Source organism: Chrysochloris asiatica, unplaced genomic scaffold (genome assembly GCF_000296735.1).
Source record: "Chrysochloris asiatica unplaced genomic scaffold, ChrAsi1.0 scaffold00207, whole genome shotgun sequence".
NCBI lineage: Eukaryota > Metazoa > Chordata > Mammalia > Afrosoricida > Chrysochloridae > Chrysochloris > Chrysochloris asiatica.
In genome coordinates, this window is record NW_006408725.1 from 3,053,062 (window position 1) to 3,065,682 (window position 12,621).

At 40.5% G+C, this 12,621-nt stretch overlaps 2 protein-coding genes across 2 annotated transcripts in view; both read right to left on the minus strand.

Annotated features, from left to right (window-relative positions):
- The window catches only part of F5 (coagulation factor V (proaccelerin, labile factor)), a 142,580-nt gene extending 136,979 nt beyond the window's left edge, over positions 1-5,601 (minus strand). The window contains exon 1 of the mRNA XM_006872654.1: positions 5,444-5,601. Coding sequence (XP_006872716.1) covers positions 5,444-5,601 — 158 coding nt within the window. The remainder of the gene's footprint in view (positions 1-5,443) is intronic.
- A 5,359-nt stretch (positions 5,602-10,960) lies between these two features.
- The window catches only part of SELP (selectin P (granule membrane protein 140kDa, antigen CD62)), a 133,713-nt gene continuing 132,052 nt past the window's right edge, over positions 10,961-12,621 (minus strand). The window contains exon 16 of the mRNA XM_006872655.1: positions 10,961-11,015. Coding sequence (XP_006872717.1) covers positions 10,961-11,015 — 55 coding nt within the window. The remainder of the gene's footprint in view (positions 11,016-12,621) is intronic.

Below are 12,621 nucleotides of genomic sequence, written 5' to 3' on the forward strand. Positions count from 1 at the left end.
GTAAAGATTTACACCCTCGGAAACCCTGTACAGGGTCGCTATGGGTCGGACCCGACTCGATGGCACTTAACAACAACAACCATATAGAATAGTGACTAAGAACACAAATTGCAGATTCAGAGTGTTCTGAGTTTGAATCTCCATCCCTTATGTTCACTGTGTAATCTTAAAAAGTTTACATAATCCATTTGTGTATCCATTTTTGCAACTGTAAAATGGGAAAAAATATCCCATAGGAATTGCTGTATTACATAAGTTGATACATGATGGTGGTGGTGGTGGTGTGCCGTGGTGTCAGTTCTGACTCATAGTGACCCTGAATTGGGTTTCCGAGACTGTAAATCTTTATAGGAGCAGAAAGCCTCATCTTTCTCCCGCAGAACGGCAGGTAGTTTTGAACTTCTGATCTTGAAGTTAGCAGTCCAACTTGTAACCACATGCTAAGGGTTTAATGACACATTGTAATTACCCAATAAATATTGGCTATTGATTTTATGTTGAAAGCATATAGAAGTTGATTGTTTGCCTCTAGGTTTTTCCAAGGAGCAGAAAAACCTGTAGTTATAATAATTCCCACAATATTTAATATGTAGGATATTGTTGTTGTTATGTGCTATAAGAGTCAGTTCTGACTCATAGCAAGCCTATATAGGGTTTCTAAGAAGTGGCTGGTGAGTTTGACCACCAACCTTGCAGTCCAGTGTTAATCCTACAGCGCCACACCAGGACTCCATGTAGGGTAAGCTGTTATTGTTAAGTGCCATCTAGTTGGTTCCAACTCATAAAAACCCTGTATAATGTTTCTGAAGAGCAGCTAGTGAGTTTGAACTGCTGGTTTAGCGGTTCAAACCAACCTTGCAGTCCAGTGCATTAACCCACAGCACCACACCCGGACTCCATGTACAGTATTGTTGTTAACTGCTGTCAAGTCAATTCTGACCCATAGCGACCCTGTATAGGGTTTCCAAGCAGCAGTTGGTGAGCTTGAATCCCTGACCTTGCAGTTCAAATGACTTCGCAGTTTAACACATTAGCCCACAGCGCCACACCAGGACTCCATGTAGGGTATGGAACTGTGCTAATATTTTTGGTTCAGAATTAAAAAGGCATAAGTAAATAACTTTTGGAATGTCTCCTACTGGAAGTCATGGTATGGCACTGTAGGATAAGCACTGAACTGTTAACTGCAAGGCCAGTGATTCAAACCCAGCAACTGTTTCTCAGAAATCCTACACAGGACAGATAAAAGTTGGAGCCAATTTGACAGCACTTAATAAAAAAATTCCAAAAACTATTAGAAGTAGTGCATTCTCAGTCACTGGAAGGCAGTGGTAAGGATATTGGTGTTAAGGTATAGATTTAGTAAGAGATTGAGATATGGACATTTAAAATGAATTAAATATCCTCTTGGAGTTCTTTGAGCCCAGGAATCCTAGGACTGTATATGTTCAGATAGCTAAAGTTGTTGTTAAGTGTCATCAAGTCGGTTCTGACTCATAGTGACCCTGTATAGGGTTTCCGAGGAACGACGGGTGAGTCTAAACCGTCAACCTTGTGGCTCAAACTCACCTAGAAGTCCTGCACTTTATCCTACAGTGCCACACCAGGAGTCACATTATTTACTTTACTTTAGTGTAATGGAAAAGTAACTCCCATTCCCCACCCCCTGGCCAAATCTTTAAATACAGCAAATAAGAAGAATCACTTTTTTATGTGAAGTCATTTCAATAGAGGTATTAATTCAATACAGGGTTGCTATGGGTCAGAACTGCCTTGATGGCACTCAACAACAATAACATACATATATATGTAAAATTGAATTCCTATTGGAAAATTGGTCTAACTAGACAGATAAAAATGATATGAATAAGAATAACATTTATTAAGAATTGTTCGTTTATGAACACTATTAAGATGGTATTTTTATATTAAAAATATAAAGGTGAGAAGCCTAGAATGGAAATATTTTTATTATTATTTCTATATGTGTTACTGCATACATGTTAGGAATTGAACAAGTTTCCTCAAGGATTATCAAAAATATTCAACTCAGACCTGGAGCATATATAATAAATGTTGTTGTTATGTACCGACTCAGCGACCCTGTACAGGGTTTCTGAGGCTATAAATCTTTACGGGCGCAGAAAGCCTCATCTTTCTCCTGTGGAACAACTGGTAGTTTTGAACTGCTGACCTTGCGATTCGCAGCCCGATTCATAGCCACTATGCTACCAGAGATTATGTATGTAATATATGTACTTCACCTTATAAAGGCAATAACCTGCTAATATTAAATGGGTTAAATGTGCATGTCTCTGTCCTCTCTAAAAATACACCATGGTAAGAACTATCTCTATAGGATAAAATTGACAACAGTAACTCAACGGATTAGATAGGCTCTTTAGAGGGCGGTGAATTTATGTTAATGGCAGAGGAACAACTTAGAAAAGGAGGGTGAGAACGACTATACAACTCAAGGAATGGCATCAGTGCACTCCATTGTGCATTTAGAAACTATTCAATTGGTGTATGTTTTATATTTTGCTGTGTATATTCTCAATATCAACACAAAGAAATTATATATGTTATACATTGTTATTGTTAAGTGCCATCAAGTCAGTTCCGACCCATAGCGACCCTGTACATGGTTTCCAAGGAGACGCTGGTGAGCTTGAACCACCAACCTTGCAGTTCAAATGGCTTTGCAGTTTGGCTCATTAACCCACAGTGCCACACCAGGACTCCATATTATACATACATATATATATATTATTGTTGTTAAGTGCTGTCAAGTGGGTTCCAACTCATAGCGACCCTGTACATGATTTCCAAGGAACGACTGGTGAGCTTGAACCGCCGAACTTGCAGTTCAAACAGATCTTGCAATCCAGCACATTAACCCACAATGCCACGTGTGTGTATACAAACAAAGGATTGAGTTTCTGTTAATTTCCTCCAGTGAAATCAACATTGTGCATCATTCAGCTCTAGGTTGTGGCTAGGTGCCATCGAGTCAGTACTGCCTCATAGCGACCCTATGCACAACAGAATGAAACACTGCTCAGTCCTGGGCCAACCTCACAATTGTTGCCATGCTTGCAAGACAATTTAGAATAAGTTCTTATCTGTTCTACAGATACGCAGATTAAATTTTCTATATGTAAGTATTAGAGAAATCTGAAATGAACAGAAGTTTAAAGACACTGACTTTTTAAAATTTTTAATGCTTTATTGTGAGTTATGTGATAGTTTACATGGGAGAACATTTGCTTCACATTGATCCCTTCATATATTGTTTCCTTGCCATGGTTACAATCTCCTCCATACATCATCCACCAACCACAGGGTGTACCCTGCAAGCCTGACCGCCAGTCATCAGCACGCAGCCCCTCTCTCTCTCCAGGTCCAAAGTCCCCAGCCGCTCCATCTCTCCATGTAAAGACATTGACTTTTGGTCTGACATTGCTTTCTGTGGTCTTGACTCAGCAATTGGTATTGGAGGAATGACTCTTACCAATATTCCAGAAATTCAACTACAGAGTGAGGGGACAGGATGACCAGACATGATTTTCTATGAACTCACCATGTGAATCAGGCCTTTGCCCTATGTGGTTCTGCCTCCACTATTTTCCTTGCTAATTTTTGCACTACAGAAGAGAGAGCCAATTCCTAAGCATAGGCATAGGAAAACCAGTAACCACGTTAGTTTTCTACCCAGGAGCAAGGAAGTTTAGTGTTAGGAAGATGGTTATTTTCTTTGGGGTTTTAGTTAATGGCAGCTTTCTAAGGGTATGGCTGTGACCTAGATTGTCACCTTGAAATGTAATATTTATAATGAAATATTTAAAATGAGGGATTTCTTCTTATACCAAGATCAACACAGTATGTAATCCTCTCTAAAAGAACCTAGTTTATAATGAAAGTTTTAAAGTGTTAAGGCGATGCACTAAAGCCCTCTCAAAATATTTCATGAATTCTTGGCAGATAGCGCTGGTTTTGTAATTATAAAAGAGGAACACATCTTTCTCAATCATTTAAGCTGTGGTGCTAAGTGTAAGAAAAAAATTGAGCCACACAAGGAAGTTAACCATGAAAACAAAAATATAACTAACTGGGAAGATTGAGTTGACTCTATGATTTAGTTCATTTGTGGGAAGTCTTGTTTTTAACGTTTCAACTTTTGATATGACTTTAATAGGGCAGCCCATATCCCAGGATGTAATCAAAAGAGAGACAGCGAAAAAATCCTTAACAAGGATTAGTCAAATATGAAGCAAGAGGGGGGAAAAAAGATGAAAGAACAAAAATGTTTCATTTCTAAAAAGTGATGATATTTTGCAAGTTCTTTATAAGAAAGCAACAAAATTATGGCAATAAGTGATTAAATCATCTGTTCCTAGTAAAGTACAAGAGGTACATCTTTAATTTTAGAAGATGAAGATATATGGACAATGGAACAAGGAATAGGTAGCTAGAAGTTCCTAAAAATCTGTTGTTTTTGTTAGTAGATTCCATCTCATGTGTGCAGAGTATACAGACCTCATTATAGCAGTTCTACAGACCTGTTATCCGAGGTACCTTTAGGTAGATTCAAAGTGATCCACTAGTCGTCAAGTGCTAAACTGTTTCCACCAACCAAGGTTGAAATAATCTACGTATTGCCATGGAGTTGATTCCAACTCCTAGTGAACCTATGGAACAGAGTAGAATTGCCTTATAGGATTTCCCAAGCTGTCATCTTAGAGCTGTGGGATAAAGTACTGGACCTCAAGGTCAGTTTGAACCACAAGGTGGACAGTTCAAACTCACCAGTGGCTCCTTAGAAACCTTATACAGGGTCACTATACTGCACTTAACAACAATCTTTATAGACGTCAACTGCCACATCTTTCACCTTGAAGTGAGTTTGAACCATGACCTTTTGGTTAGCAGGTGAGTGCTTAACCATTATGCCACCAAATAAAAGTCTGGAAGGAGTTTGCCAGAAGGGTAAATGAGGGAGCTAATGACTGGTGCTTGGTGCTTTTTAAAATCATTATTATTAGATGAACACTAAAACTTACAAAACTGTTCACAGCACACTTGAAAGAAAACAGCTCCTTGAAAGGTAACAGCATGTAACCAAATTGAATTTTTCCTATATCCTCAGAAGGATCAACTTTAACACTGGTGGACAAAGTTAGCTTCCACTAAAGATAAGCACTGAACTGTTAACCGCAAAGTCCACAATTCAAACTCACCAGCCCGCTCCTTGGTAACCGTATACAGGGTTGCTAAGAATTGGAACCAACTCCAAGGCACTTAATAACGATAACAATATTAATTGTATTTATTTACCTGAAGTTAAAAAAAAAAAAAATTCCAAGGAATTGAACAGGGGATGCTATCTGGAAGAAACAAGTTTATTCCACCCACCCCAACACCAGACACCACACCTACTTACCTTGGGTCTGTGGGCTGAGGTCGGTAGTTCCAATTTATGACCTGAGCGGCCACGTAGAACTGCCTGAGCTGTGCTGCTTCAACCTCTTGGCTCCCCCATCCTGCCCAGCTGGTGCTCAGGACCACCAGGACCCACAAGCGGGGGCAATCTAGGAACATGGTTCCTTTCCTTCCTCTGCCCGCAGCGCCCTGGACCTTGGCAGGGCTCTCCTGGGCCGTCCGGCTGCAGTGAACGCCCGAAGCTGCGGGTGGCAGTGTCCGCAGCCCCTTAAGTTCCTGCAGGCACCGCCGCTGCTGCCTGCTGCTGGGGGCGGTCTGGGCTGGGGCTTGGCTAGGTCACTGCCCCGGAAGATAAGAGCTATTAGGGAGTGCAACCATATTCGTGACTCTTACTACAAGGACTCCAGTAGGCAAGGAATGCCCAAGGAATCCTGAGCCATGGTCAAAACGGAATTCTTCCACTTCTATCAGCAAACACCATGGAAACAGTGGCCCTCCACAGTCACCATAAAACCTGCCTGGATCAAAGTTCACACTTAACAGACTCTGCAGTTCCCAGTGCGCTGGGACCCAACAACCTCAAACAGATAACTCTCCTCACCTGCAGCAAAGGGTATTCCTGGACACAGAAGCACACTGTATTTTCAGGTGGTGAGGTAAAAAAATATCTGAAGAAGACCTTTTGATTCAACCCATCATGTGAGGGGCACTGATGATTCAGTCGTGGAATTCTCCCTTCCATTCAGACCTGGATTTGATTCCTGGCCAATTAAATACCTCATGTGTAGCCACCACCCATTTGTCAATGGAGACTTCTTTACTGCTATGATGCTGAACAGTTTTCATCGGTGCCTCCAGACTAACAGAGACTAGGAATAAAGGCCTGGTGAAGTATTTTGGAAAAAGCCTATCAACACAAAAACAAACTGTCACATGTAGACACTAATGCACACATCTGTCTTGATAAGAACCTGTTGTGCCCTAAAGAGGCAGCTTGCTAGTTGCTAAGTGTCATTGAATTGATTCCGACCCATAGCGACCCTGTATTGGGTTTCCAAGGAGCAGGTGGTGAGCTTGAACCACCGACCTTGCAGTTCAAACAACTTTACAGTCTGAGGCATTAGCCCACAGCACCATACCAGGAATTTGAATAGCTTGGTTAAGAAAATTGGTAGATCCAGATTTCAATCCCACTTATAATAATTGGAATTCATTTATGACATCTGCAAAATAGGGGTGATAAAAGTAGCCTTTCCTGATAGGGGTTGTTTTAAGAGTAAAAGGATACTGTCAAGTGTATAATTTCTATGGCGCTGTAGGATAAGCACTGAACTGCTAACCTCCAGGTCTTCAGTTCAAATTCTATGCTGGGTTGCTATGAGTCAGAACCAACTTGAAAGTACTTAACAAAGTAGTGACTCCAGGAAAATATATGTCCTTGAATAATATGGCTATTTCACACTGCTTTATGATATATCGTGTAGTTAATAGAGAATCCGAGAAGTATATGGTATGAAAAAGCATCATTCTGACTTATTCTGTGATTCCTTGAATCTGTGTCTCCAACTTCTGGTTTCTGCTTTGTCTTAATAATATTCAATAAATCGTAATTTGGGCAACTCACATGAAGTGAAATCTAATCATGTCAGGATCCTCAACATCTTTCCTCCTGCAACCCATAACCTTTTATCTTTGCTCCTTTGTTGATATTGTTCAAACAGCTCAATATCAAAAATGCCTATTCTCTTCTCCTAACTATCTGTTATTTAAAGTCCAACTAGAAATCTGCCTATGGAGTCCTGGTGTGACGCTGTAGGATAAGGACTGCAGGGTTGATTTGAACCACAACATCGGTGGTTCAAACTCACCAGCTGGCTCCTTGGAAACTCTACAGGGTTGCTATGAGTTGGAACCCGCTTGATGGCACTTAACAACAGAGATCTACCTGCCTCTTTGCTTCTGAGCTCAAATAGAATTTTCCATTTTCTGAACCCCTAAATACTACGTATTCAAATTACACAAGGTACCTCAAAAATTGTAGAAAATTGAAATTAAAAGATGATTTTTTTTTCTAAAACTTTTTGAAACCCCTTCATATATGCATGTTGATTACATACTATTATTGTATGTGGGTATCTACTATCTCTCTATCTAGGTTTTATATATAAACTATTGTTGTTAGGTACCATTGAGTCTGATTCAACTTATACTGACCCCATGCACAACAGAATGAAATATTGCCCGGCCCTGGGCCTTCCTCACAATTGCTATGCTTGAGCCCATTCTTGTGACCACAGTGTCAATCCATTCCATTGAGGGTCCTCCTATGAACTACTCAACTATAAACTACTACTGCAGGAAGAATGGCTTACATTTTTATATCTCTCTACATCAGTGGTTCCCAAAGCTGACAAATCATCATAATCCCATGGAGAGCTTTTACAAAATGCAGATTCTGACTCAAGAGCTAGGCTCTAGAGCTGTTGTCCAGTACCAACCTAGTGCTTGGTATGTGGTGGTGTGCCATGGAATCAGTTCTGACTCATAGTGACCTTGAATGGGGTTTCTGAGGCTGTAAATCTTTATGGGAGCAGAAAGCCTCATCTTTCTCCCACTGAACAACTGGTAGTTTCGAATTGCTGACCTTGAGGGTTAGCAGCCCGACTTGTAACCACTACACTACCAGTGCTTGATAAGAGAAGCTGTCAACAGTATACCAGAGAATAATGTTTAAGGTTATTACAAAACAGAAAAAAGAAATGTAACCCTTAGTATGTGATGAATTAGATGGCTCTACCATGCAGTGGTTACGAATCAGGTTGTGAACCTCAAGGTCAGCAATTCGAAACAACCAGTTGTTCCACAGGAGAAGGATGAGGCTTTCTGTTCCTGTAAAGATTTATAGCCTCAGAAACCCTGTACAGGGTCACTATGAGTCAGAACCGACTCCACAGCACAGAGCCACCACCGCCACCACTTTCATTTGGATGTTCACTTATATGAATAGACTTCAAAATGTAGGTGGAAAATGGAACTTTTCCACGAACTTTTTGAAGCCCCCTCATTTACCTTTCAGAGTCCTGGTGTAGCACTGTGGGCTAATATGTCAGACTGCAAAGCCATTTGAACTGCAAGGTTGGTGGTTCAAGCTCACCAGCTGCTCCTCGGAAACCCTATACAAGGTTGCTATGGGTCGGAACAAACTCCACAGCACTTCACAACACCACCACCACCATTTACCATTCAGTGTATATGACATAATCATTCATTGTATTTCAGACATATGCAACAAAATATAGAGCAACTGTATTTTTTGTTCTCTTAAAGTTTTGCATTAACGCAAAAATTGTGCTACAGTGCAACTTTCAGTGACCTATTTATTAAATGTGTGGTTTCAAGAGTAAGTAAAACACATAAATGCTTTTTCTTAGAAAACATTCAGGTGATGAAGATTTTTTCTGTTTCTCAGATTTTCTCTTTGAGGAGCATGGTAAATTTTTGTTGACTGAAGGGTTGAGCTGTAACAAATACAAACATACTCAAGTATACATTCATGGTAAACTAGTTAATGTATATTCGGGCTGCTCACCTCAGGGTCAGCAGCTCGAAACTACCAGCTGTTCCGTGGGAGAATGATGAGGCTTTCTGCTCCTGTAAAGATTTACAGTCTCGGAAACCCTGTACAGGGTCACTATGAGTTGGAACTGACTCCACGGCACATAAGAAGAACAAGGAATGTATGCATATCTATTGAGCAATCATCAAATAGAACATAGTATTTGGGGAAAATGCTTTTAATTATATATTTGAATGTTGGTCTTTGGTCCTTTGGAGACGATCACTTGTGGGATAAGGTAGACACAACACCAGTAACACACAGGCTTCCTGAATTGTATCTTGGTCTTCTGCAGCCTCTGGCGCCGCCTAGAGGTCACTCTAGAAGCCTCAGCAGTAGGGGCCTAAGAGCCCTTGTGAATAGCAATCACAGAGCAGAGACTGAAGAAGAGCCTATGCAAATTATTTCAAGTCAGAGACTCCACTTGCTTTCCAGAGCAGAGGGTGCCTTCCTCCAACGCAAAAGGAAAGAGGCATTTTTGTGTCTCCAACAGTCTGATCTTCTGATGAGTCATATACTTTGGCTAATGCTTATTGATTCAAGTAACAGCCCACAGCCCACAACAGAAACCCCTGAGTTCCTCCTGGCTTCTGTTGCTTGTCTTGGAGGCAGAGGAGAGGTGGAGTGGAGAGTTTGGGATAGTGGTACAATTTTTCTGCCCGGGTGCAGAGTCAATTAGAAGGAAATTCCATGTCCTTTCACAGGTATTTACAGATAACTTCAGCAAATGCACTACAGTTGAAGTCAAGTCTAGCAGGAAGTCTGATGTTCAAAAACAGGATCCTGAGGCGTTTCAATGAAATGCCCAGAAGAAGGATGAGGTTCTGAAAATGAGACCAATAATAATAATTATTATCTTTTTCTTTAAAAAGAAAAGGAAGGAAGAGAAAGAAAGAGACACCCCCCCCCCTTCATTTTCATCCTGCTTGAGTGTGTGTAGTCCCAGAATGGTACAAATGATGAAATGTGCTTAGTTGCTAATTGAAAGGTTGTTGTTGTTGTTAAGTGCTGTCGAGTCAGTTCTGACCCATAGTGACCCTGTATAGGATTTCTGAGGAACAGCTGGTGGGTTTGAACCACCAGTCTTGCGATCCAGTATGCAGCACCACACCAGGACTCCGGTTGGAGGTTTGGAAATCATCCAGCGGTGTCTCAGGAGAAAAACTTAGCTATACACTTCCAAAAAATCAGACACTGGGAACTGCATGGAGCATAGGTGTACTCTGACACACATGAGATGACCATGAGTCAGAGTCGATGCCACAGCAACTGGTTCCTGGAGGCTCATTTAAATTTTCTGCAGAACCCATATATTCTGTCAGCCATGATACTTGTCTTACAAAACTCATTGTACTTTTGGGGAGCAGGGGTGGCATCAGATTATTTTTATTTTCCCAGCAGATTGATTGCACAGAGGGTTGGCTTCATAAATGTCTTTTAATGTTTTACTTCCGCTGCTGATGCGGAAGTGTCATGGCTTCCTGACCACCTAGTAGCCACCAATGGGAATAGCACTAAATCTTAAATGTTTCCTGAGAATCTATCTATGCAAGCGGAAATGAAAATCCTCAGATGAACTCACTTTTTGTCACTCTACAATACAATTTCTTTCATGACCTGAATTTAATACATGTTTGGCATTTAATGCCCCCTCCCCTCCAAACAGCTGCCATCCAGTCGATTGCAACTCATGGCTACCCCATGTATGTCAAAGTAGAAATGTGTCCCATATAGTTTTCAATGACTAATTTTTGTTTAATAGTTTGCCAGGCCTTTCTCCTAAGGTAAGATAGATTCAGATTTCCAACCTTTTCGTTAGCAGCCTAGTGTATTAGTTTTTTCTCTTATGCATAATACATGATTATACTTTATGAAGAAAAGGATCTTCAGAAGTAATTTACCTTAAGGGCTCGGGTCATAGGCAGCATTTGTGAAAACGCCATAAGTTCCTAGGTGGCTGAAAGAACAAAAATATAAAGATGATCTGCCGCCTCCAACAACACAGAAACTGCACACCAAACATACTGTATCTCCAAAAACCATGGATTACCACCTACCCTGGAATTCTGCTTTAAAACAGAAAGAAAAGATCCGTACCAAAGTGATTTTTGAGATAATTTGCATTGCTTTTTATATCCACATTAAATTACTATTGATGCTGTATGTACTGACTGTCTGATTTGTCCGCCTAAGGAATTGCAGCCTTGTGGGAGGTGAGAGGAAATAGCTAGAAAGTTCCCCAGTCTTGCTATTTGGTAATCTGGTAATAGTTTTCAAAAAATGGTTGTACCACCTCCTAGGGGCATATATTGGTACACATAATGACAAGGCATTTAGTAGTTAAAATATGTCCTAAAGAGCCTACCAAAACAAAACAAAAAGCAAGCCCACTATCATGGAGTTGATTCCAATTAACAATGAGCCTATCGGACTCCATAGAACTGATCTATAGAGTTTCCGTGGCTGTAAATCTATACGGAAGCCGATTGCCATAGCTTAGTGGTTTCACAATACCCAATCTTTTCATTAACAGTCAACTGCTTAGCCACTACACCAGCAGAGTTCTTCCTAACAAGCTTAGGACACAAAATGGCATACACCCCACACAACTTAAACAGATCTACTCAATATTCATATTGGGAGGACATTTGTAAACCTGGAACTTAACTGCTCCCATATGTTGTTGTTAAGTGCCAATGAGTTGGTTCTGACTCACAGCAACTTTGTGTAGGGTTTCTGAGGAGCAGTTTTTTTAAAATAGCAGTGGGTTTAAACTGCCGACCTCGTGGTTCACAGTCTGATTCTACAGCACCACACCAGGAATCCACTTCACATAGAGACCTAATCATTTTTCTGTCTTTTAACATGCAAATCGGGCAGTGTTTCATGCTGTTGTGCATACGGTTGCTATATGTCAGTACTGACATGATGGCACCTGACAACAACAACATATAAATTGAGAGAGGATTATAACAGGTTTTTCAGCTCTTTACAAGTTGGCATTTTCAAAATTGGCTTGTGTTGGTTCTACTTCTGATACTATTTGAATCACCAAAACAGCATTCAGTCTGCCTTGTGGTGTTTGTCTTCATAGCCTTCCACCAGGGCTTCATACAGGTTTGTTTGGATTGATGCCCCTGCTGAGAATTTGCCTTTCCACCCCAGAATAGGAATCTACATTTTAATAAGATCCCCAAGATGATTTTTATACATCAGAATCACCTTGGGGATCTTGCTAAAATGTAGATTCTGATTCAGCATATCTGGGGTAGAAAGGCAAATTCTCAGCTGGGGGACCAAACCAGAATGAATTGGTTCAAAGCCCTGGAGTCTACCCAGAGACATAATTTCTGACCATCTGCTAGTATGATGCCCAAACTTTAACATTTTATTCGTATTATAAATCACTTTCCCTTTTATTTCTCCTTTATATTGTAACTGAGCATTTATTCATTTTTTCTAAATGTTCATTGTGAATTATATGATAGTTTACATGGGAGAATATTAGCTTTACATTCATCCTATCATATACGTTTTCATTGGCATGGTTACAATCCCTTCCA